General features: G+C 42.9%; 1 protein-coding gene across 10 annotated transcripts in view; it reads left to right on the top strand.

The window, feature by feature from the left end:
• The window catches only part of ARHGAP32 (Rho GTPase activating protein 32), a 247,763-nt gene that overhangs the window by 145,528 nt on the left and 75,392 nt on the right, over positions 1–26,843 (top strand). For all 10 annotated transcript variants that reach the window (XM_053269518.1, XM_053269519.1, XM_053269521.1 and 7 more), the window contains 4 exons: positions 14,881–15,018; positions 18,158–18,250; positions 19,623–19,745; positions 22,822–22,899. In XM_053269518.1, the coding sequence (XP_053125493.1) occupies positions 14,881–15,018; positions 18,158–18,250; positions 19,623–19,745; positions 22,822–22,899 (432 nt within the window). The remainder of the gene's footprint in view (positions 1–14,880; positions 15,019–18,157; positions 18,251–19,622; positions 19,746–22,821; positions 22,900–26,843) is intronic.

The raw sequence follows: 26,843 nt of genomic DNA, 5'->3' as shown, positions 1-26,843 counted from the left end.
CACACCCGCATAAAGTGTTGTAGTAAATATAAACCTAAACATAATTTGAGATCAGCAAACCCCATAATCTGGGTTGCCGCTTTCCGCAGTCACGCCATGCATGGAATTTGGTGTTCGCCCTGAATTCGGCATCTTAAGAAGCTCAGCTTCCTTTAAAGCAAGAAACCAAAAAAAAAAAAAAACCAGCAAAAGTCCCCAGATGGTCTTCAAACTGTGTGTGTATACTTAACGAAATGGAAGAAGTCAGAGGAGGTACCACGATTCCCAGTGGTTAGAGGCTGAGCTTCAATTCCCAGCATATCTCTTTTGTCTGGCTCTCTGTAACTAGGAGAAGCAGAATACTCTTTGCACAATAAACCTTGACTTTAGAAAGGTGGGATGGGAATTGAAATTAAATAAGCAAAGAGGGGCAAATGTGCTTATTTTGCAGAATTCAGGCTGTGGAAGGAGACTGCTTTTGTGGTACAGAACGTTCATGTGTTTAATGCAAGACACACTCAGCGCTGTCAGCACCAAAGCTACTTAGCCTTGAACTGATAAATGTTGCCCTGCTCGTGGTGGGAAGTTGAAGCATTGTTAAGAGCAGCATCAGAAGGCAGGCAGAGAATTAAACACAGGTGAACGATCTGTATGGACCAGGAAAAACAAGGGCAGTACAGAGACAATGGGCAACGTGCGTATGCAGGAATGCTAGCAGCTCAATGGAATGACGTGTTCCTCAAAATGAAAATTGTAGAATTAGAGCTTGAAGGAACCTTCGAGGTTTCCTAGTCTAAGCCCCTTCTCACTGCAAGGATAGGCAATGGGGCCATTCACACGACCTACTGACCGGGAAGGGGGAAGGCTTCCCAAATCTTACGTCTCCCCACCAGACGATCCTTGTAAGCTTGGTAGGAGCATACTCCACTCTCCCACACGATCGGCCCTGCTCTGTTCAGTGCGGAGCAGGGTGGATCGCTCGGAAGCCGTGACTCATCATCCCAGCCTCCAGGAATCCCACAAAGGCACTGTGTGAGTGTGTGGTGCCTTGTGGGGATCTCCCCCCACCCAGCGATGGGCAAGTGCCTGTCAGTGTCTCAGTGCTGGCTGAACACAGCCAGCGCTGGCACACGGGCAAGTAAACGGGGTTATTTTATTATTTTATTTATTTAAAATATTAGTAAATATTAGTAAAGTAAAAAATAAGAGTAACAAAATTAACCAAATGTAAGTTAAACAAGTTAAAACCGGGCTAAAACCACATTTAATATTACATTAAAGTCCCAAATGAAAAGTTATTTTTAAAACTAAAAATGGAGAACTGTTTAAAAAAACCCTAAATAACCTACCTGATATAGAGGGTGCTGGCTCCCGTAACGACGTTTAAGAGCCTGGCTTCTTAGCCAGGTTCGATGCCGAAGGATTGCTAGGAGGTGCACGCCTCTTGACGGATCCAATAGGCAACTCAGCCTGGTCTTGGCAGCCCGTGAGAACAGCCTCTATGTATGGCTCCCCAGGTGTTGCTGAACTACAACTCCCATCATGCCCAACTGTAATAAATTTTGGCAAAGGGTGATGGAAGTTGTAGTTCAGGAGCAACTGGAGAACTGCACGTTGCCTTCCCTTGTGCTGTAGCATCCCCTGGCTGTCCAGTCTTTGCTCAAAAATGTCTAGGACAGGGCAGCCCACCACTGTGTAAGGCAGACTGTTCCATTGCCACACGGCTCTTAGGGTAGGGCAGGGGTTCTCAACCTTGGGTCCCCAGATGTTGCTGGACTTCAACTCCCATAATCCCCAACCAAAGGCCACTAGGGCTGGGGATTATGGGAGATGAAGTCCAACAACATCTGGGGACCCAAGGTTGAGAATCCCTGGGGTTATTTTTTCTAGTCTCTGTCCATTTCTTTGTAATTTCGACCCATTGATTCTAACTCTGCTCTCCGGAGCAAGCAAGTCCTCTGTGACAGAAGCGATCAACTACATAAAGTAAAAAAGCTGAAAACCTGTGAAACCAGCACTGGATATTGAAACGAACATCAACTATTGCAGCAAGGCAAATATCGATGCCATTCCCTTAAGGCTGAAGTAAGCTAGTGGAAGATTGTCCCTTATTGTTTCATTGTCCAGAAGCTAGCTTGGTTACTTTGGCCTCAATCCACGTACTTTCCAGAGAAGCTAGATGTTTGAGAGCATTTTCTTGTAAATGGGAGCAATACTGCAGAAAGCAAAATAAATTAGTCACCCCCATAACTGCTGTTTAAAAGCTGGGAATTCTGCTATATCCTCTCTCACTGAATCGCTTGTTGAAAATACTTTAGTTTGCCAATTTGACCGACAGCAGATAATCAGACAAGCTTTCAAACACTGCACCTTTAATGTGGCCAGCTCAGACACTGCTTTACTTGGCAGCAGCCCATTAAACATTTGCAGTCTGGAAACTTTTATTTCAGGGTTTCTTTTACATATAATGAGTTTTTAAGATGAGCTTTTCCCTTGTTTTTTAAAAATACTATTTTATAAGCGATTAGAGCTGCTTGCATCGATGAGAGGAAAACTCGGTGGCTAAACAGACATTATTTTCCCCTACATTTTATGGGGGGGAGAGCTTGCACTGCTCCCCCCTCCCCCTGCCCGCCCCTTACCTGATGGTTTAATGTCTCTATGTCAAGGGCAATCTGACAGCCAAATGAGTGTGAGATCTCCCAGTTCAGTTGCTTAATTTTCCTTTGGGAGAAGAGCAGAAGAAGGAACACATGGGAAGGAGAACTAGTGCAAACATGAATTGTCCACTCCCATAATCCCTGGCTATTGGCCACTATGGCTGGGGATTATGGAAGTTGCAGTCCAAAAACAGCTGGGGGAGGGGGCAAAGTTGAGCAGGCCTGCCTTAGGGGATGGGACCATAGCTCAGAGGTAGAGCATCCTGCATGCAGAAGGTCCCAGGTTTGCTCCTGGCAGCATTTCCAGGTTGGGCTGGGAAAGACTCCTGCCTGAAACTTTGAAATTCCTGCCAGTCCATGTTTGACAAACTCAACGGACCAAGGTCTAAGGCAGCTTCCTATGTTCCTGTGAATCAGAGCCCTGCTCCTGATCCTCTTAAGTACAATCCCTGGTAGAAAATAATGTTTGCAACAGTGTTTTGGTAGACCAAATTGAGATCGGGGTGAACGTTTGTGTGTATATAAGTCTGCAATGTAGTTTTAATAGAAAGACCATTTCTGCTAAGATGCTTGAGAATCCGCCTGGAGGAGATTTCCCCCCACTCCCCCGCCCCCAGCAATTAATTGGCCAGGCATCTCTGCCACATTCGTTGCTCCTTCTAAGTTGCCTAAATACATTTGCTCCACATTTTTCCATTTTCTCACAGACGAATCTGCAGTGTGTGGGTGTGGTAGACAAACACCACTAGAATTTTCATGTAACTGTGCTTTGAGGCTGCTGTCGATGCAATCACCCTCTTCTAACCTTTTAAGCTGCAGTCTGCAGTAGATTCAACTATTAGTTTAATTCCCTTGATTTTGTCTTCAGGACTCTGAATTAGGTTTTAGACCAGTTTCCTGGTCTACTCACTCTCCTCACACTTCTGCTCACTCCCTCCTTCCACTAGGGACGTGCACGGACCCGGTGGGGGTCAGTTTGAAGGCTGGAGGGGATAACTTTAAGGGGAGGGGAGGGGCACTGACACACACACACACACACACACACACACACACACACACACACACACACACTCCGCTGTGTTTCCCCTGCTAGCGCTCACTAAAAAACGGGTCCGGCGGAGCGTCAACGCACCTCCCTGCCACCTCGTCCTCTCCTCGAACCGGAAGTAAGTGGAAGTAGTCCGTGTGTGTGTTTACACGGCCAACGACGTGCACATACACGTTGGCTACTTCTACTTACTTCTGGTCTGAGGAAGGAACGGGACGGCAGGGAGGTACCCTGCCCCGCTGGACCAGTTTTTTAGCGAGTGCTGGTGGGGGAAATGTGGCAGTGAAAGGGGGTAAGTGCACACTCTCCCCACCACCTTTGAACCGCCTGGTGTTCAAACCTGTTTGGAGGCCCGTAAAAGGACCTCCGAACAGGTTTGGGCACACCCCTGCATTCTACATGGCCACATACTTTCTGCAGTGTTCTTAGTGGAGTCTGTAGCTTATATTCAGGGATCCACAGATGGGCTTAGCTCACCAGCCCGCCATTATTTGTGGCTGCCGCCAATCCCGCCTCTTCCTTCCAGTTCTTTTCTGACACATAGGCAGAGGGCTTAGCGGGGAAACCAGGTCTTCTGTCATTTGTACTGCGATATGGAGATGGTAAGAAACAGGGGGAGTTCTCTCCTACTGTTCGGAAAGGAAGGAGATTGAGAAGGTGTTCCTTACCTTCTCAAAAATGCCAGTGGAAATGAGACCTCTGGCGAGGAGATCTGTGTGGGCTGGTGGCACACACCACTGGCGAGGTGATCTGACAAGTGGATTTGTAGGTGCTCGTTCATATTTTTACATCAAGCATGTCCAGCTTTTTATGGGACCTTGACTTTCTGGTGTTTCTGTCATTGTCCTTCACAGGGGAAGTGTGGTTCAGTATTAATGTTAAAGAAAAATATCAGTAATGTTAAAATAAGGGGGCTCTTACTCCTTTGACCCACATATTTCTGTATGTGTCAACTGGAGTTTGAGGCAAATGGCAATCTCTCCCTTTCAGGCACACAAGTCAAGACTATCAACCCCAAGTGGTTTTTTGTTTTTTTTAAATGAACACCAGTGACATTTTGTGGTGATTCGCTTTTATCAAAATGACAGATGCATTGAAAGATCTCCCTCACCTTTGTTGTAACCATGGGAAGTGTCTTCCGTTACAAAGATATCTGATTCTCCAGCCTTTTCAGTATTAAAAAAAACAACACCCCCCTTCCTTATGCAAGCAGGAGGGGTGCTAAGATAGTATCTTGCAGACTTGCTAGGAAATGTCAAGACATTTTCCCACAGCACAGTCAAGTGCTGTAACTAATTGCCATAAATGCCCTTGATTGAGTAGCAGTGATTATGTCAGTTAGGACAAGCTACATCCATCATTTAATTAAGTGATGCTTAAGAGTCACAAAGGGGCCTGATGCACCTTTGTAACGTTTTGGTTTTATAGTGATGTGACTTCTGTAGCGTCATAGTGTGTGAAAGCAAGATTTCCAGAGGTCTTTAAACATGATGTCTCTCCAGATTTTAGCATTGTCTATCAATCTCTTAGAACAGGGGTTCCCAACAAGGGGGTACTAGTACTCCTAGGGGTACTTGAAGAGTTCCCGGGGGTACTCAGCACCCTCCTGCCTTCCCATGCTGCAGCCACACTATTTTTCCCAACTGAGGTTTGCTGGCGTGAACCCAGTGTATCTGCTCCAAATTGGCTGGCTGTGTGCTGAAGCTCAGCATGCCCCCTCTCCTCAGCCTGACTGATAAGCCTCAGAAAATCTACCATTTAAAGTGTTGTATGTGTGTGCTTACTTCCTCTCCCCGCTCTCCCTCCTCCTCTCCCCCGCTCCCTCCCCCGCACCCCTGCTCCCGCTCCCTCCCCCGCTCCCTCCCCCTCCCCCTCTCCCCTGCTCCCTTCCCTGCTCCCTCCCACTCCCCTGCTCCCTCACGCTCCCCTGCTCCAGAAGGTCTATACTTGTTAAAAAAAAAAAAAGTTGGAAACCCCAGCCTTAGAATATAAATTATAAAACAAATCTTCTGGGTTTATTATTCTTATTCTTATTTAAATCTTGCTCATCACTAACCACAAAAAGCATGTGCACCACTTTTAGAAGACTCTCTCTAGTTCTGAAACTGGGGAGTGGTAATCAAGAATGCCCTTTCTCTCACTTGCTCTTCAAATTTTGCATAGAGGGTGTGGAAAGATGTCGGTCGTTGGACTTTGGATCTGTGATGGGGCTTCAGGGAAGATGGAAATACCTGTGATTCTATAACTCTGTTCAGCTGCAGATTTCTGTTGGTTGTTGAACGGAATGGTTTCATGTAGAGGCCAAATGAGCCATTTGTAAGATTTGTATCATGCTAAGATGTCTGGAAGATTGTAGTGATTTGTTGTTTATCACCATCATTGTGCTCATCAGTGAAATAAGATAAAATTATCAGAAGAAACAGAGACATCTCAGAGTTCCTTGGGGGGGAAAATAAAATAAAAAATGCTATAAAAGGTAAATTCCTCTGAGCGCACTTTCCCGTGATGCATGGCTTTAGTGCTGTAGGTGGACAGCACTTAAAGTCAGGGCATTATGTCTCTGGAGATAGCTCTGAATTAAATCAATTACTGCGGTTCCAAATGGATTCAATTTAAATCTGAGGTAAAATTGGAAATATTTGTTGAAATCTCAGAAGACAGGCTAGTAATTAGGGTTTCTTTCCGTGAGTGGCAGAGCCTGGCACCATTCCTGATTGTCATGTAGTCTTTTATGGAGCAAGGTTGGGTTCAACCACAAATTGAAGAGGGCCCTTGACTGTAATTGAGGAGCTGGGAAAGCCGAGTGGCTAAAACGGAGATATGCATCGGGACGTCCCCAGTTCGAACATGAGCTCCGCCACAAGCTCACTCGGTGGCCTTAGACCAGGTCTGCACAATTTCAGCCCTCCAGGCATTGTTGGACTACAACTCCCATCATCCCTGACTTGCCTCACCAACCTTTTGGAGTTCTTCGAGAGTGTCAACAGGCATGTGGATAAAGGTTGACACAGTATACTTGGACTTTCAAAAAGCTTTGGACCATGTCCCTCATCAAAGACTCTTGAGAAAACCTAGCAGTTAAGGGGACAGGTTCATGTGTGGATTGGCAACTAGGTGAAGGACAGGAAACAGAGGATAGGTATAAATGGACAGTTCTTTTAAATGGAGGGAGGTAAGAAGTGGGGTCCCCCATGGACCAGTACTGGGACCAATGCTTTTTAATTTATCCACCCATGATCTAGAAGTTGGGGTAAGCAGTGAGATGGCCCAAACAGTAGATGTCGCCAAACTATTTAGGGCAATGAAATGCAAAACAGATTGCAAGGAGCTCCAAAAGGATCTCTCCAAACTGGGTGAGTGGGCGACAAAATGGCAGAAGCTGTTCAGTGTTAGCAAGTGTAAAGTGATGGGTATCGGGGCAACACCGCCCCCACCCACCCCCGTCCAACTTCACAAATACACTGATGGGGGGTCTGAGCTGCCGATGACTGACCAGGAGAGAGATCTTGGTGGTGGACAGCTTGTTGAAAGTGTCAACTCAATGTGTAGCACCTGTGAAAAAGGGTTAGAGGCTTCTCTCAGTGTAAAACAAACAACGGTGTCTAGCTGCTGTTCATATATATCTCCTGGAGAGGACTCATCATGTTCTTCCCTCCCACCCCAGAACACTAAATAAAAAGAGGCCAGGGGACACCCCCCCCTTCCCCCTCTCTCCTTCAATTATAGCTACACCCCTGGTGGAAAAGTCGCAATTATTTTGTTTACCTTGCCCAAAGCTATATCATTATGAACTCATCTGAATAACTGAGGGGAGCTGTGGTAAAATCTGTGTTACTGAGTTATATGAATTATCACGCTAGATTGTCAAGCTCTAATATGACTGAGTTCGCACATAAGAGCATCGCTGATCGAGTAGCTATGAAGGAGTTTAAGGGGAATGTTCCCCCAACTTGGAATGGCTGCGTGTCTGCCGGGATGTTTGATGTGCCGTAAAAGCTGGCTTGCAAAATAAGCTCATTGGAAGCTAAATAACATCAGCCTGGCTTCAGCTGCTGAAAGAGAGCAGAATGTTGAAGTACACTGTTTTAAATGTGAGAGCTTAAATAGTTAATCAGTAGCCAAGCTGCCAAAAAAACTACTTCCAAGCCTGAAGAAAACATATTTTAATAATTCAGGGTGTGTGTGTGTAGAGAAATACATGAAGGAAGAGAGAAGAGAAAACCTTTAAAAAGAATATGGAGACCATCAAGCTGAAGAAAGACTTTAGTGGCGATTTGCATTTGTCTTAAGTCTCCAGAAGTCCATGGGTTGATTATACTGAACCTTCTCCATTTCTTTCTTTCTTTTAATTAAAATCACCAGACACCATTTCAAAACATTTATAAAAACCACAATTACAAAAAGAAAAAGAAGCCCAAACCTTTGACTACAAAACATTAGACACACAACACTCTACAACATCGAGTTCATTCTTAAACAAATACATCTTTCTAAACTTGGATGAATTGGGTTGTCCCCTCCTTACCATCATTTTTTAATAATTCAAATAATAATAATAGATCGAATGCATATCACAGTTTGCGCCATCCTTCTTTCTGGCATACTTCAATCTTGTCATTAAGGCTACCTTGTAAGAATACTTTGCTAGGGTAGACTCTGATTTGGTGCATGAGATAGTTTTAGTGTTCCTTAGGATCCCTATTGACCTTATGGTTTATTATTAAATTAGACACTAACTTGGAAATAGTAGCATTTTATGAAAAAGATGTAGAGAATCTGGGCATGCATAGGATTGGCGCTCTGGCAGGTTTAGGATGGAGGGTGTAAGAGCATCTGTGTGCTTGCATGCAGAAGGCCCCAGGTTCAAACTCTGGCAGTATCTCCAGATAGGGCTGGGAAAGATCTTTGCCTGAAATGCTGGAGAGCTATTGCCCTCCTGTGTAAATAAGATTGAAATAGGGACCAAGGGTTAGACTCCATAAATATGGAGATGCAGACCTAGCTCAGTGGCAGCGTACACATGCTTTGCAGGCAGGTCCCAGCTAGGAGCCATGGATAGCCCTATTCTCCATGAAAAATTAGAGCCATTAGCATTGATACATAAATGATGCTAGGATATCTAGATGAAAAATGCAATTATGAATGTCACAGAGTGATACGTTTGTCATTTGATGACATTTGGCATCGAGATAGGTTAAGGTCAATAACGTAGGGAATGTATGATACAGAACTGATCTAGAAATCATAGTTTCAGATACCAAGTACTTTTTAGTAGTTAACTTTTAAATATCTCTTCGTTCAGTGTCTATGATGCTGAAATATTGCCATATGCTACCGATTTATGTTGGGTTAATGCTCTCAATTTTCTGACATTTAGAAATAGCATAACGTCTACAGATTCCTCCTTCCACCCCGTTCCCCCCTCTCCCCCTCCCCCTTTTGACCTATTGCTCTTATCATATATTTTACATGGGATGTGCTTGATAGCCAGTTGTGTTAAATTAAAAGCTGTAAAGAGAGATGGGAATCTAATAAAGTGTTGAGAGAAGCAAATCTCTCTTCAAATAGCAAGAGACTCGGGCTGTATATTTTTCAACCTGCCATTCAGAAACAGATTTAATCAAAGAAAACAGTTGAGCGTTACAGCTTTGGATGTGGAAAACTCTTTATTATTTTCCTGCTACCTGTTTCTATAGTCTTGTTCCTCTTCAGCTTCATAAAACAATTTCCCCCGGCAAAGACACAAGCCACCTATTTATATAACAGATGGATGTATCTGGGAAATATTGTCTTGGAAGATTGGGTTGTTGAAGGAAGGGCAAATTTCAGATGTGGTACTACACGCACACACCAGACTCAGTGTGCTTGTTGTGTAGCTTGTTTGAATCTAGATGCTGGACACCAGAATTTCTTCAAGGACTTCAGAACACTCTTGTTTAGCATCAGTAGGACTATCAGTTCTATGTGTATCTTTGGGCATATTGAATAATATATTATTGTTAAATCAGGACATACATTTTTAAAGTATCAATGTATGTCCTGATTTCATGATGGTGATGATAATGTAGTATTCAATATACACACTAGCCCTCTTCAGATGTTGTGTGAAGAGGGTGGTGTACCCATGTACACCATCCAAAGAGGGGACAGAAGTCCTGCCTCCCCATTGTGTCAGTCATCTTCCTCACTCCTCCGCCTGCCCCTCTTATGCTCATAGAGTTCATCTGAAGAGCCAGACTCTGTAAGCAGGAGAGGAGAGTTAGTCTTGCAGTAGCAAGCATGACTCGTCCCCTTAGCTAAGCAGGGTCCACCTTGGTTGCATATGAAAGGGAGACTAGATGTGTGAGCACTGGAAGATATTCCCCCCTCAGGGGATGGCGCTGCTCTGGGAAAAGCAGAAGGTTCCAAGTTCCCTCCCTGGCAGCATCTCCAAGATAGGGCTGAGAGAGACTCCTGCCTGCAACTTTGGAGAAGCCGCTGCCAGTCTATGAAGACAATACTGAACTAGATAGACCAATGATCGTACTCAGTATATGGCAGCTTCCTATGTTCCTATGATAGCAGGTGCTTCTGTGAGTGAGAGGTTCAGGTGCCTGAACCCTTGCTCACAGAAATACCCACCATAATGCTTACTGTATTTCCTCTTCACATGATCACTGTGAGTGTGAGGGGACAGGAGGGGGAGTGAGGGAGGTGATCAACATGAAGGGAAGGCAGGACTTCCCTCTCAGGCTGATGTACGCGGGTGCACCATGCTTTTCTAGTTAAGTCTGAATGAGACATTACTAATGAGGCTCATGACACATGCAGAACTGGTAGTTGACATAAAACCAAGGTGTCCAATAACAAACAAATCACTTTACGCTACCCTCAAACTTAATGAAACAAACTAAATCCAGCAAAGCAAGAAGGCAGAACCAAAATAATGGAATTGAGACTGTTCCAGTTGAAAACTCCCTGAAAAACATTTAATTGGACTCACTTCAGAATCCGTAGTCACGTTGGCAACTATTTTACATCCCTCCCCCACTTCCAAAATGGCCTTGGAAGTTGAGCAGGTCTTTGAGACTAGACTTAGAATGTTGCCTGAACATTCAGCTTTTTTCAAAAGAACATTCAGCTTTTTTCATTATGTATTGCGTCTTTTCTTCCCCCTCCCCCTGAAAATGGATGTGGTAGCCATGCTGGTGTTCAGACTGACACATAGCGTCGTTCTTAATTTTCATAATCGCTTTCACCCCAATGTCATAATCTTCTTCATAGAGGAGGTTGTATTACATTGTCTTTTATGTCTTTCCTTGCCACTTTGATCGTAGCCATTGAGGCTGAGTTATGGTTCATCCTTGACGTGTAGAAGATTCTGAATGTGCCTGCTAACTTCTACAACAGTGTCTCAAGAGAGATATTGCAGTATGGTGCACATTGCATTTTTGACCCCCTTTTGAAAATGGGCTCAGGACTCTGGCAGTTTGTGTCAAACTTGAAATGTAGATTAATGCTCTGAACATGTGCACCAGATTGCATTCTGAAGTATCAGTATTCTGCTGAGATATTGTGTTATAAACAAATTAAAGAGTCCTGACCAGGAAACTGATTAGCAAAGCCTAGTTAAGTTGAAACTTGTTAATGATTGTGCCCGCACTCTACATATATAGATTGGAGATGTACATATATAAACATATGTAGACTGTGTTTACATAGACTATGTAAACATAGTCTAGAGGATATCACAGTGAGGTGGAGAGGGAGTGAATGATCCCACAGCTTGCTGCGCCCCATTACATCAGCACTGGCTTAAAGAGACTTTAAGAACCTGATGCTGCATCTACACTGGATTCCACAGGCCAGTATCAAAGTGAACTTGCAGACATATAGGGTGACAGATTTGGCGAATGATGCTGCATTCATTTAGTTGTGTGTGTTTTTTTAAAAACTTGTTCCTAAAAGCAAACTTCAGTTGGAGCTTCATTGCATATATTGCTGAAATCAAGTAATTAATTATGCTTGCCAGTCTCTCCCCCCACCCCACCCCATTTGTATTGGACTATGGAGTTGTTTAAACAATGCCAAGAAATATAAAACTAGCTTATATTTGGAAGACTTACAGCTGGGGAAAATACTGGATAAAATACATCCAGGATAAATAATATTCGGTGGGAGTTTTGTCAGATCTGCTCTGTGTGCTTACATTGCGAAGTTGCTTTCCACTGTGACTTGTAATAAGAATGGGCGTAAGGGTCATGCTAGAAAAACATCCAGATGTTAAAATTCAGACAACTGTAGAAGCTGCACTTGACAGGGTCAAATCTCTAGTTGTGTTCTGGTTCTTTTCCAGAAATGCAGTGCGACTATAATTGGATCCGAAGGATGGATTTGCAATTTTTGTATTATTTCTTGGTTCCTCCAATGGCGTTGCTTGTGGATATGTATGATATTTTAACCTACAATTCAGGAGGCTCCGTATTTCCTAATCAACCACCGGGGATTTACTGTTAAAAATTTATGTCCCTGACTAAAGGCATTAGTGCATTTAACCCTGAAATAGGCAAAATATCATCTCCAGGCACTTGTTTATGGCCAGGTGAATCTTCTTTAATATAACATTTGCTTCCGTGAAGGCTTGATGGGAAACTAGAAATAGAAGTACTCACAATGATGTGTACCCAAGTATGATGCGTACTGCGTACAGCAAGGGACTGAAAATAATATGCACAAGTGAATGTACTAAATCTTATGTAGTACAATCACTTGGGCATAATTTTTCAATATCCATGAAGCCTTGAAGTTTCGCTTTTTAAAAATGGAATCTGAAACAATTTTGAAAATGCATAAGAGAGAAATATTAAAGGATCTGGAGTGGGCAAATAAATGCAAACTCAAATGCATAACTTCTGAGTGCTCACTATTCTAAGGTCTGTGTTTCAGTGTTGAAAAATATCATCTTCTTTATATTTCAGGGTGTCTGCCTGGAAGCCTAGCATACCTACCCTTGTGCATGCAGTTCAATATAGTTTGTTGATCTGGTGGTTAAAAGGGGAACTGGTTAGTGTGAAATGGGACACTTGATGGCAGGGGAATGTCAGAGCATAATTTGCTCTGGGGTGACTTAAGGAAAGGAGTGATCCCACAGTCGGTTCCCTCAGGAACATTATGTCTGCAGTGGTGCCAAATGGGCTTTTTCATTATGTCCTTTGAAAAGGGGATTGAACAAAGTAGCATACACATTTCCTCAGAGAAATTGCCCAGTTGAAGTGTCATGTAACCATTACTCTTAGTACTTTAAAAAAAAAAATCCTCAGTATTTTGGTCCTTGACATAAAAAATAATATGCACGTAAAATGCAGTGTTCTGCTAGGGCTTGATTAGAAATGTATTTCCGTTGTTGGTAGAAAAGGTGCAGATGCACCCCGATGCCATGTATCGTGGAACTGTGAAACCGGTATATACATTTAGCAGAAAATCACTTGGGCTGATGGAAAAGCTTATAGGGCTGGATTTACAGTTTCCTTGAATCCCCTGGGTATTAACCGCCACCAGAGAGATTCCAGGGACTTCTGTGGTGCCTAGGATATGGGTTTCAAAGAGCATTAATAACAGCTAAAAATAGTGAATTGAGATGTTGGGAAATGAGGAAAATCTCTCCGTTGGGGAATGTATGAGAGAGGTGGCTTAGCAGTTTTCTGAACAGGACATTTCACTTGAGGGATGAGGATTCTTTGTATTGCACTTAATTATGGCCAAATTTGACAGAATGCTTTTAGAACTGGGAATTGGATGATGGTTTGTGAAATATGAGCTTGGACCAGAGGCCTGCTTTTTCTAGGTGTGTTATAAATGGAATGAATCCATTTTGTGTTGGTTTCAGTTGATGGTGTTAGGTTGCCAATCCTCAGAATGTTGGTCCTTTACTTAATGGGTCAGGATCGGTCTTTCTGCCTGGCCTCCCACAAGTCCTTCCTCTCTAGACTCTGTGGTTCAGCAAACCCATCTTCCTTTTTTTAAAAAGAAGCTACAGTTGCTACTTGGCTTTGCTGGTACACCACTGAATTGCTCTGTGCTCAACTCTGCAGCCTAGCAGAAGTTCAGACCAGGTGGGGGAAAGGACAAATCATCCCACAGGAACTGCACTTAGGTGAGCTGGTGACAGATTTGCACAAGCCTAAAGCAAGCCCTAAGAGGCAGGCGCTCTTGAATAAAGAGCTGCTCCATTTGCAGAGACCAGATTGTTTGCCTGTAATCTTCTTTCTTACTTAAAATATTTATGCCCGTCCCTTCCATACACTACTGCTCAGACCGGCTCACAAAATCTGTAAAAGCAGATACAATATAAAATTAATAGAAATCAACTAAAACCAAGACTCAAAATCACTTTTGTCATTTAAAATTACAAGTTAAAAGGTTGAAACTCGTAAGATATGCAGTGCAGATAAAATATTAAAATGCCTTTCCGAAGAGATGGGTTTTTAGCGATTCCTTGAAGACGCTGAATGAGGGAGCATGGTGGAGCTCTTTCGGGAAGGTGTTCCAAAAGTGAGGGGCCACAGCTGAAAAGGCCCTGCCTTTAGTTTCCGCTAACTATATAACTCCATCAGCGGTGGGGTCATGAGCAGGGCCTAAGATGCTGCCCTGGCAACTTCGTATGGATGGATGCAGTCCATCAGATTTTCTGACTTTGAACAGAAGTTCATTTGGTCCATTGTTTCCTACAGCTGCTGCAAGGATTATTGTATATTGCATCTATTTTATTGTTGTGAGCCGCCCCCAGCAGTAGTGTACTGGAGGGGTGGGGTGTAGATATTTTAAATAAAGTGTCTACAAACTGCATTTTTGGTAACATTAAACACTTCCAGCAATGGCTTTGGTTCCTGGACTATAATATTGCTCCATGTATTCAATGCAAAGGTGGGCTAAATAATACCAGAAATGAATGCCGGACTGATTTTATATTAGGCAGCTTCAAAACAAAATTTAAGAGCAAAACCTGAGCTTCCGGAGTTCACGCTCTCAAGTGATGTGCTTAGGAGAGCTGACAGCACGGCCAAGGCGTCTGCTCCGTGCTTCTGCTAGAATTGCCATGTTATGCTGCTGGTCACGCCAATACGAATTGGTGGCAACTCGAGGACTCTTCAGTACTTGGTTCCTCATCTCTCTCTCTCTCTCTCTCTCTCTCTCTCTCTCTCTCTCTCTCTGCAGGGCAAGAGCTGGATTGTGAAGCGGAGTTATGAAGATTTCAGAGTGCTGGATAAGCACCTTCACCTGTGCATTTATGACCGGCGTTTCTCCCAGCTTTCAGAGCTACCCCGTTCTGATGCCTTGAAGGACAGTCCAGAGGTAAAATATGCAGTTTGACATCAGTTGAAGGCTTTTTATAAGCAGGCAGGCAATGTTGTGGCTTTTGGAGTTAGTTTCTTACCCCCCCGCCAACCTCCTTACGAATACAACAAATATTTATATACCACTTTTCAACAACAGTTCCCAAAGTGGTTTACATAGAGAAATATAAATAAATACATACATAAAATGGCTCCCCTGTCCCCACAGGGATCACAATCTAAAAAAGAAACATAAGAGAGACACCAGCAACAGCCACTGGAGGGATGCTGTGCTGGGGACGGAGAGGGCCAGTTGCTCTCCCCTTGCTCAATATAGCAGGTTGAAGATGGAAAAGCTCCATAGCCTTTCCATGTTCTTTCCATAAAGAAAGAAAGAGCCAGTGTGGTGTAGTTGTTAGAGTGCTGGACTAGGACCGGGGAGACCCAAGTTCAAATCCCCATTCAGCCATGACTCTGGGCCAGTCACTTAAGTATGTAGTACACCACTCTGGGCTCCTTGGAGGAAGAGCGGGATATAAAATGTAAAAATTTTAAAAAGCTCTGTAGCCTTTGAACATGGAAAAGCTCTTTAATTGTAATTATGAGAACAATGTATTCCTGTCTGATAGGAGGAGTGTGCTTATATGAGTCAAATTATTAAGATCCGCAATTCTGCTAAATGGAGAATAGAAAGAGATGGTTGTGTTCATGATGTACGCTGGGATTTAATTCATTTTCAATGTTTTAGATAGTTCTCAATCAGCATGCAACAGGAAACGAGCAATAAAAGACTGTAATGAGTAAAAGGCAGGCGTGGCTGCTTTCCATATGTCTCCGTTAAGCGTTGAAAATCTCTGACGTTGTTAAAACCAACATAGCTTGGGGTCAGCTTAACTGACACACTATTTTGAAATCGTAACTTCCCTTGCTGAATCTGCTTCTGATCTAGTTTCTTGTAAAAGGCAAACTTCCTGATTTAGATAGTTAGTTTTTAAAAAGTTTCTTAAAAGTAGCAGGTACATCTGAAGCATATAACTTGGCAAATATGGGCGACTTGGGTGGTGGGTATTTTTTCCATACTCCACAGAATGGGAGCACAATTGAAAATCCCAGGATTCAGAACTTTCCAAGGAGGCAGTTAGATTTGATAATAGTTGCTGTTTTAAATCCCATTGTAAGAATCCCACCCCCATTTCTTTTGAGTCTGCCTGGCGCACCTTTCAAAGTCGTTTGAATCATGTTTCACAAGGAGGAGTGTGTGTGTAATAATCTGTCTACAACTTCAGTTTAACTTCAGGCAATACTAATGCTGTTTGTGTGATCCGTTGTAATGGCCTGGTCACAGAAAGCCATGAAAGTACTGTCAAAGACATTGGGTATACAAGTGGAGTTTACCCCTCCTACATAGTAGTGGAAAGCCACCTAATGGCACAGTGGGGAAATGCTTGACTTAACAAGCAGAAGGTTGCCGGTTCGAATCCCTGCTGGTACTGCATTGGGTAGCAGCGATATAGGAAGATGCTGAAAGGCATCATCTCAAACTGTGTGGGAGGCAGCAATGGTCAACCGCTCCTGTATTCTACCAAAAGAAAACCACAGGGCTCTGTGGGCGCCAGGAGTCGAAATTGACTTGATGGCACACTTTATATCTTTACCTTACATAGTAGTAGAAGCCTAGGTCCTCCTATTACTTGCATGATTATGCTCTTCTCCCTTATGAGCTCTTAGGAGCATATTCAAGTTTAGCCAGTAGCTGAATGGGGAAAACTTTATATATTCCACTGATATTTTTTTCTTCTTAGCAGTACAATAACATTAAAAAGGTATGTCAGATACAAGGACAACTTTTTTTTTAAGTGTTATCTCTAAGTGCAGCTTCATAACGGTACAACTTAATGAGAATCTTTGCTCCTCAGAGCAAATTAACTGGGGAGAGACCACTGCTATATGGTAGTGTTTTGCTTGCTTATGGTCCCAGGTTCCAACTCCAATATGTCCAGCTAAAGAATCGTAGAATGTAGGTTCAACCTGCCTTGGAGAACTACTGCTGGTCAGGGCAGACAGTACTGCATTTGATGAAGCAGTGGATTGACTCGGCACAAGACAGCTTCATATTGTCATGCAGGGAAAACAGTTCTGTCCACATGAAAAACTAGTATGGCAGAGAGAAGATTAGACTTCACTCCTCTCTCCAATTGTTTTTAACAGGTGGTAGTCCAATTATTATTATTACTAATTATTATTTTACATTTTATATCCCGCTCTTCCTCCAAGTAGCCCAGAGCGTACTACATACTGAAGTTCCTCCTCTCAAGAACGCTGTGAAGTTGGTTAGGCTGAGAGAGAAGTGACTGGTCCAGAGTCACCCAGCAAGTCTCATGGCTGAATGGGGATTTGAACTCGGGTCTCCCCGGTCCTAGTCCAGCACTCTAACCACTACATCACGCTGGCTCTCTTTATATCAGGGATCCTCAAACTTGGGGCCCCCCAGATGTTGTTGGACTGCAGCTCCCATCATACCCAGCCACAATGGCCTTTGACTGTTGTGGCTGGGGATGATGGGAGTTGTAGTCCGACAACATCCTGGGACCCAAGTTTGAGAATCTTTGTCTTATACTAAGAAAAATAAAACCATATAAGGGACAGCTCTTTATCACTGCCTGTAATGACTGAAAAAGCATTTTCAACAGACTATGTACTGTATGTGACATCTGATATTCCACCTGCTTCCCAGATGTGTGGGGATAGCCCTCTGGTTTGCTTAACAGTTTAGATATGTGGAGGATAAAGCAAATGATCTTAAACATCTCTAAAAATAAGCAGCATTGAACCATGCATCCACCAGAAAGTGTGTTTGGGATTGCAGCAATAACCTTTTCTATGCGAAATTCATAGCAAATGGGGAAAGTTCAGGATTTAAGGCATCCAGAAAAATGATATATGAGGAAAACACACACTCTTCTTTAGTAAGATAACATTTTCATTTTGTACTTATCACTGATTTCTTTCATTTTCCAAGCCACAGAATCATAGTAGAGCAGGAAAATATTTTATGCTTTCTCCAGCAAATAATTGGCTTCAGTGACCTCATCTTGAAGGGGAGAACTCCAATGTTCTTCATCAGCAGAATTATGCTAGTCTTTTCTCGCTCTCTGCAGCTTGTCACCCAGATGCTGATGGCTTACCTGTCACGACTGTCAGCAATTGCCGGCAACAAGATTAACTGTGGCCCTGCCCTCACATGGATGGAGGTATTACAGCATAGAGCATTACATAATATGTTGCGCACCTGAATTCTCGTCTTGCATTTTCAACTGCAACAGTGCTTCATGCCCTCACTCGGAATCGGCTATAATTTTATTTGCCCCATTTAATATATTTGCCCAAACCACTTACATGATTTGTAAGTGCCCTTACTTGCCAATCCCTGTTCATTTTTGACTGAGCCCTGCACTTCACACATCACACAGAGGCAAACTTTGGTTTGGGCCAGATGCTCACTTGGCAAGGAGCTTCTGCAGAACACACACTGACCAGTGTACCTGTATGATACATGTTTGTCACATTAACATTTGAGATGTTTAGGGTGTCCCCTTAAAATATCTTAGAGGAACAACTCAAATGTGTGAAGCCACTCTGCTCATGACTGTGGTGGAGTTGCTTTCTCTCTGCATGTCCTTCAGCATTAGCAGTTAAATTGGCTTTCACAAGTGAGAAGGAAGAATGTAAAAGGAATTCATCATCAAGATAATGATATCATCTTGAATCAACCGTGCTTTCTGTTCCTCTGATCAGGCTGGAGGATGTGTACACAGGTCGTCCACCAAGTGGCAATGTTCCTGTAGTCAAGGGGCAGAGAAAATTGTTAGTTGAAAGGTTAAAGCCAAGTAGAATCTTGCCACAATGCAAACGCTTGTGAATGACCTTTCCATAATACCATAAAATCTGTTCAACAGTAAGCTGACAACCTTTCTTACCAAAAACAATAGCCTAGATGTTCTTAAATACATTCTACAATAAAACAGGCACATTCATACACACTCAGATAGCATATTCTCCTGAGAAAGGTAAAAATGAGACTTGTTCTATAGGAAAATAGCCTTATTTTTACAATAAATGTGAATGCCCGCTCCTTGACATCTGTGGCTGTTTTCTAAAAAAAACAAAACACCAGCAACTAAAGACCCCCTTATTTGTTCAGACTTACCCCTGTGAGGCTGCCAGGTTTCTCAGCTCTCCTGCTTCTGTTTTGTCTTTTTAAATGGTTGTTGTTCTTTGGTGTTTTGTGGTTGTTACTGTTTCACTGATTTTAAGGTTTTAAATGTAAATTCTATGGAATTTTATTGTATGTCAACTTTTGTAAACCGACTTGAGATGCCTTATGAGAGGCGCTATAAAAATTAAATGAAATGGAATAAAATAAAACAATACCTTCTCGGCACTTGGAATATATGGTACCTATCTTGTACCTTTTGCATGTTTGTGAATTCCAGAAGCCATCCAGGATTTGCTCTGTCTGTAAATCAGCATAAAATTTCTCTTCCACGAGAACATCGGTAAAACAGTTTTTCAGAGTCTCATGTCTTCATCCACCTCACAATCAAACCGTGAATTTTCTTACAGATTGATAACAAAGGGAATCATCTGCTGGTCCACGAGGAGTCGTCCATTAACGTCCCTGCCATTGCGGCTGCCCATGTGATTAAGAGATACATTGCTCAGGCAGCAGATGAGCTGTCCTTTGAGGTAAACAATGGAAAGGTTGGCGTTTTAAATGCCTGTTGGAAATGTGTGTGAGCAGATTAAATCTGTTATGTCTTCAGTGCAAATCTGTCTTGAGTGACCTTTCAATATATTGGGACCCAACTCTGGCAATTAAATGGGTATTTGCTAAATCCTGTCGCCAGTATTCTAAAAATCCCACCTTGAGAAATCCTTTAGCAATTCTCCTTCCTATGCGATATAACCAAGGGGGTGACTTCCACATTTTGGGCTTGCATTTAAACTCACTGCAAGCAAAAGGGATCCTTGCATGAGTTATCCTGCAAGAAGCAAGGATAACTCTATGATCAGTGTTCTCTCTATTTTTTTTTTTAAATCTGTGTGCAGAATGTGTTTTGTTCTGGGTGGCAGTCTCAATGCAGTGTGTGCACACGTGCATTCAGAGTGGGGCCTTCCTGACTCAATCTGAGCGGAATCTAAAATTGACCGAGCGGACATCAAAAAACATGTGAGTGCATGCACACGTGCACGCCTGCGAGGGAACACTGATAAAGATCCTTGCTCCTTATCACTAGAGCAGAATGATAAATTGGGATCCAGATCTTTACTTGCTGAGAAAATGAACACACAAGTCCAGATTTCTAAGGCATTTTCTTTTCCGTTTAACCATAAGTGACCAGCTGCTGTGTGTGTGTGTGTGTGTGTGTGTGTGTGTGTGTGTGTGTGTGTGTGTTGGGGTGTGGGGGTGGGATTATAATGTTCAGTTTTGAGCTCTTAAAAATCTGGATGCAAGCTTCACACTGACAGCTGCTGAGTATGAAAATCTGCCTTTGACTGGGGTTTTTTTTGGGGGGGTGGGGGATTCCTTTTAATTTAATGCCCATTAGATACATTAGGCCGTGGACTGCTTCCTTGTCTGTGCTGCAATTGCTTTAGCACTGTGGTGCTCAAAATCTTAAGGAAAGTGCAAGCCCGACTCCTAATCACAGTCTTTTCTTATGGGATAGTAGAGAGATTCAAAATAACTTGGATGGCATCGTTCAGATTGAGACTTGGTGTGTTTTACTGCTAGAAACTGATGGTTAAATCACAGATGACACTAATAGAAGAGCAACCTTTCTAATTATGATTCAAAGAAGCATACAATGTGCTGTTAACTAAGATCAGCTTAGAATGTATCAGACTCTTTCAAACTAAAGACTGGTGCAGACAATCCCAGTGATTTCTTAACTGTTGATAGGTGTTCAGGAATGGGCCGTATTCTGTCTCCCTGTTGTGCGTTGGTCAATTTCTTCCATCACCACCCTGAACCTTGGAGTAAAGTATTGCTTTGGCTCCGGCATTAACAGTGACTAATAATAACCAGAATTCACTCACCAGCGCCCAATTTTGGTTTCAGATCTTAGTTAAGAGTGAACCCTGGTTAGCATTAATTCATGGTTGGTGTTAGTGCTGATGCTTCCTCAGAGTTAAGCCAACAGAGTGAACAGGGAATATGTGACTGTACTTCTCATCTCTGACCGCAGTTTAGAGATTGCGGGTTCTACATCTGCCGGATGTGATAAGATGCATCTTATCTATCTAACCTCATCCTGGGGCCCTATCCAGCCCTAGCACAAAATCCCTCCAGTCACTGTGGCTGGCATCTACCTTATATTTCTTTTTATATTGTGAGTCCTTTGGACAGGAAGCACCTTATTTGTTTGCTTATTCTATGTAAACCGCTTTGAGAACTTCTGTTGAAAAGAAAATCGGTATATAAATGTTGTTGTTCCAGCCCCAAGTCTTTACTACACTACTTGTGTTTACTGATCCTTTTGTGCAGATGGTTCAGTTGATCCTGAGGTAATTACCAGGTGGTTCACATAGCAGGCTTTCCTGCAAGTTTGAAGCCCCCCCCCCCGCCCCCAAACACACACACACACACACACACACACACAAATGGATATAAATTGGGTTATGCCTAAGGTACAGTGAAAAACCTAAAACTTTTGTAAAGTGCTCCCCGATAGCTCACAGGGACTTCAGGGTAAATCTGGCCAATATGTGAACACACACCATTCTGGAGGAGATGCAAGCTAAAGGTCTCACGTGAAAATAACACAGAGACTGGCAAATTGAAAGCAATACATCAGTGCTAAAACTTGGATAACAGTGTCTGGCTCCCTATATTCAAGCTTCTTTTACATTGCATTAACTAGCTTATAAGAGTTTTTTCTACCTTAAATAAATGACTACTATTTATTAAATAAAATGCTTAAATAAATGACTAATGAATGCTTAATACAGCGAATTACCATCACTGCAAGAAATCCAGTTTTCTTTGTGGGTAATATATGGCTCATCTAAACGCAGCCCCCTGCAAAGTATTTTGTGTGGTCTACAAATTCCTATGAAATGCCTGGCATTCCTGGGTTTCATTAAAGAAAAAAAACGCAGACCTCCTGGTGGCAGAGATAAGCTTGAAAATATGAGTGCAGTGTGTCTGGAAGGCTGAAAGGGCAAATGGTAAAGTTCTTGCAAGCACAGATGCAGCTTTGCTGGTTTCACTTGCAAGGATTTTACGGCTGGCACAAAGTGTGTTAAATGTTTTATGTTTGGCAAGTGATCTCCAAGGAATATTTAAATGTTCCTCTCTCATTTTTTCCATCCTACTGACACATAACATCCTTATTGCACTGTTAGCTTTAACTCGGAGCACGTCTTTGTAAGGTCGCTCTGAATTTTATAGGGAGGCAGGAACAGAGTGGCTAACGACAAATGAGTACAAGATAAAAAGTGGTTCATTTGCTCAAGAGCTCTTCCCAAGCGGTTTCATGTTTCCAGAACATATTTACCTGAATCCACACTTCATATTTTAATCAGAACACTTTTAAAGCTGCTCCTTAAGCACATCTTCCTTATGCATACATTTAAAACGTGCATCGTGTGGAATTTAGTAGCTCGTACTGCAGTGAAGATTTTATGAGGCAGAAGCTGGTGGTGTTCTTCCCAAGCGTATTAAGGGCTTTTTACGTCACAGTCCACTAGAACAGGGGATTTGATCCACAAAGTTTTCTTTCTAACCATAATGAGAAAAGTATGTGTTGTTCGTTTCTAGGTGGGAGATATTGTGTCTGTCATCGACATGCCTCCAAAAGAATTGACCACTTGGTGGAGAGGGAAGCATGGATTTCAGGTTTGTCCTTAGATTTTTATTTATTTATTTGACTCATTTAAATACCGCCCCAAACCTGCTTCTCCAGGTGGTGTACAACAAAAATACAAATTAAAAACAATTAAAATGATTGAAACATTTAAAGCATTTAAAACCCAACATTAAAAACGATTGAAATGATAAATCTAATTAAAAGCCTGGGTGAATAAATCTTCATTGCCTTTTAAAAAGTTGCCAGAGATGGGGAGGCTCTTACTTCAGCAGGGAGGGCATTCCAGAGCTCGGGGGCGGCAATGAAGAAGGCCTGTTCTCGAATAGCCACCCAAGAGCTGGTGGCAACTGTAGACGAACCTCTCCAGATTATTTCAACGGGCAATAGAGCTCATGGCGAAAAAGACGTTCTCTTAAATACCCAGAGCCTAAGCCATTCAGGGCTTTATAGGTTACAACCAGCACCTTGTATTTGGCCCAGAAACATTTTGGCAGCCAGTGTAGCTCTTTCAACACAGGAGAAAGAAAGAAACTAGTTTAAAAATTAGCAACTAGTTCTTTAAAACAAAGTTCTCACTGGATACATTCTGTGGCATTGTTCTTCACTGTAAGGCCTAGGGGACAGTGATGTCCCCCATAAACCATAACTGTGGCCCTATGACTAATAGTGTATTGTATTGGCCTAAGTCAAATACTCAACCCAGTCCCCCTGACACTATGTGGAGACCACCATTCCCATAATGCGGTGCTGCATTTTGCCCAAAGCTTGGGGCAGGGGGTACCTTTAAGGGAAACTGAGCCCACTTGAACCCCTTCACCATAGGAACTTAGGAAGCTGCCATATGCTGAGTCAGACCATAGGTCATCTAGCTCAGTATTGTCTATACAGTCTGGCAGTGGCTTCTCCAAGGTTGCTGGCGGGAATCTCTCAGCCCTATCTTGGAGATGCCCAGGAGAGAACTTGGAACCTAGATGCTCTTCCCAGAGCGGCTCCACCCCCTGAAGGGAATATCTTATTGTGTTCACGCTTCTAGTCTCCCTTTCGTATGCAACCAGGGCGGATCCTGCTTAGCTTAAGGGGACAAGTCATGCTTGCTACCACAAGACCAGCTCTCTTCTCCTGCACACCATTTGGAGGGTGTGCACAGAGTGCTGGGAGTTGTAGGCCTTCCCAGTGCTTTTCTCCCAGAGCTTTTAGGAGAGGGCTCTCTCTCTTAAAGGGCCCTCCCAGCTCTGTGCAGATGTCAGCCCAGTGGCAAATGGATCTCACAATGGAAGTTTTTTTTGCCAAAGTGGCTCCAGCTTGAAAAATATTAGTGAAGATCAGTGTTCTGTGGAATTATTACTGATGCCTAAAGACATTTTTAATGGGTTTCATAGTACCTTGTTTCCATTAATATGGGAAAGCATCAAGGCCTTGAAAAACATCCCTTGTAATCCATAAATAGTCTGGTCACTGAAAAAACAGAGATGTGGAATGGGCTCTTCTAGTTATCCAAACACCATGCATTAAAGGAATGAGGATCAGGACATCCACTTTTCTTTTATAACTGGTCTTGCGCTGTGGAAGATGAAAATGTCATTGTTGTGAAAAGGATCAGAACTGACGTGTCAGCCTGCTGCTGCAGACCCTGAGGAACAGTTTTGACACAATTATTGCATATGAGCCATCATCTGGATTGGATTAGGCAAAACAGAAGCTGGGATACTGGAGGATGAGAACTGGGAATCAAGGTTGCCAGGTTTTCTACAGGAGACCACTAATATCACTTGTAATAGCTGATTTAGAATGGGGAGTTTATACCGTGTACATTTTCTCTCACTGTTCTGTTTGGAGATGTTGCACCTAAAATTCTTCCTTCTGTTGCAGTTTTGTAAAAATGTATGGGAGTTGCTTTTTGTGTGGATTCTGGTGGCCTCAAAATGTGGGAAATTGATTTATTTCTTCAGTGACTCATTGGGTGGGTTCAGATGTAGTGAGGAACCCTACTGAAGCCTATCCCTCAACCCAAGGCGTGTGTGCTCTGCCTCTCCCCCCCCCCCACCCCAAGTTCCTATGCGAGCTTGGACTTCCTTTCTAGGTTAGGAGGATATGCCAAGATTGGTCATGACCTGAAATCCCACCAGTCTCAGCATCTCCTAACATATTTGCTTCAAAGAACCTGAGATCTGAATCTCGCTTCAACCCTCAGGTTCTTTGTGGCAGAAACAATACGATAGCCGAGACTGGTCGTGATCAGTGTTCCCTCTAAAACATGCATTCATGCACATGCCCACACATATTTTTTTTAATGTCCACTCAGTTAATTTTAGATCCCACTCAGGTTGAATCAGGTGAGCCCCATCCTGAATGCACTTGCACACACACTGCCTTGATGCTGCCACCCAGAACAAAACTCATTCCGCACAGAGGTGAAAAAAACTAGAGCGAACATTGGCCATGATGTGCAAACCCAGCAATCTTGGCATATGCTAACCTAGAAAGGAAGTGGGCATTCCTGTAGGGATGGGAGGGGGAACCTTTGTTCCTGGGGCTCAGGGAAGTTGTGTGGAGCCTGGCTTAAATTACTGTGTGACCATGTATTGTGGATGTCAGGGAGTGGAAATGATTAGAAAGCTACCTGCTCGTTTGGGGAAGCTTGTTCCTGTTTGAATGAAGAGATCTGTGGGTGCAGGATTGGGGCCATTATTCAGGAAATCAACTTGGAGCCTGTCGTTACCTGGGCAGGCTGACCCGATACCTCTCAAGGAGATAAAGCTGGGTCCTTAAAATGCAGCCAGAAACAAAGCTGGAGGAATCTTGGAGAGTTCTAAGCTGCACAATAACAGATGACAACTTTGTTAAACAAGGATAAGGTGACCAGTCGGAATGTGAGCAGGTAGGAGACATCATGCTGTCGTCAGGGTCAGGCATGGATATGGTTTCTCTAGGAAGCTTATTCTGTTGGCTATTCTAGAAAGGGTAGCACTATTTGAGGCTAACACCTGTACTGAACAATCAATCTGTCCAGTTTTCTCTCCCATTATATTAAAACAATCTATAGAGACAAACCCTATTAAAAATACTTTCCAATCTTTACTTTTTATATCAAAAAATTATGAAAAAATTAAAAATTATACTTCAGGAAAATAGTATAGGCTTGGGGGGGTTTAGGGGGAAAGTGTGAAGTATGCAGGGAAAGAGATTAAGGCCTCTAAAAGCAAAACAGCTGAAATGATCAGTGGTGACGTGCAGCCTCAAGTTCCATCAGGAAGGGAAATTAGAAGAGTTATGAAAGACGAAGGACCTTAAAATAGAATGTACTTAGGCATCAGCAGTCCTGAGCAAGATGGAAAGCAAAATAAAGAAGTTGAGGGATATAAATTAGATAGCATACATGATATCTCAGGAGTACTCCAGTCTCTTCATAATAAATGAGAGAAAGCATTATCCTGGATTTCTACAAAATTAGCATTTTAATTTCTCCTTTGCTAATCTGAGAGTGGCGATCATTTTCTTTTACCTTGCTACATTTTAGTACAATGTCTTTGTAAGGAATCTGGGGAAAGGCTAACTAGCATTCATAGGTACAGAAGGAATAGTATAGTAGAGTTGTTTATACCAACTGACCTAAAACGTCCAGGTTTTTCATAAGGTGGGCAGTGTTCAGATCATGTGTGCAGCTAACCAATGAACTGCCAGGTGCTGAGGTGTTTCTGAATCGCTGTTGGGCTGTACGCCACAAACTTGCATAAACGTAGAAAGTGTGAGAACATTGGCAGGAAGATGGCTAATCCCATAATCCGGGATGATACATGTCTGAGACGGACTATGAATAGAATGGTTTGAGTTGGGGCAGAGAAGTTAAAATATGTTTTTGTGGTCCTGGTGATTGGTTTTGGAGGCACCTGATGTTGCAGCATCATTGGGAAGCCAGTGTGGTGTAGAGGTTAGGGTGTTGGACTAGGGCCAGGGAGACCCTGGCTCAAATCCC

Source organism: Hemicordylus capensis, chromosome 8 (genome assembly GCF_027244095.1).
Source record: "Hemicordylus capensis ecotype Gifberg chromosome 8, rHemCap1.1.pri, whole genome shotgun sequence".
Classification (NCBI taxonomy): Eukaryota; Metazoa; Chordata; class Lepidosauria; order Squamata; family Cordylidae; genus Hemicordylus; species Hemicordylus capensis.
Note: the sequence above shows the minus strand (reverse complement) of the source record. Positions and strands in the feature narration are given on the sequence as shown.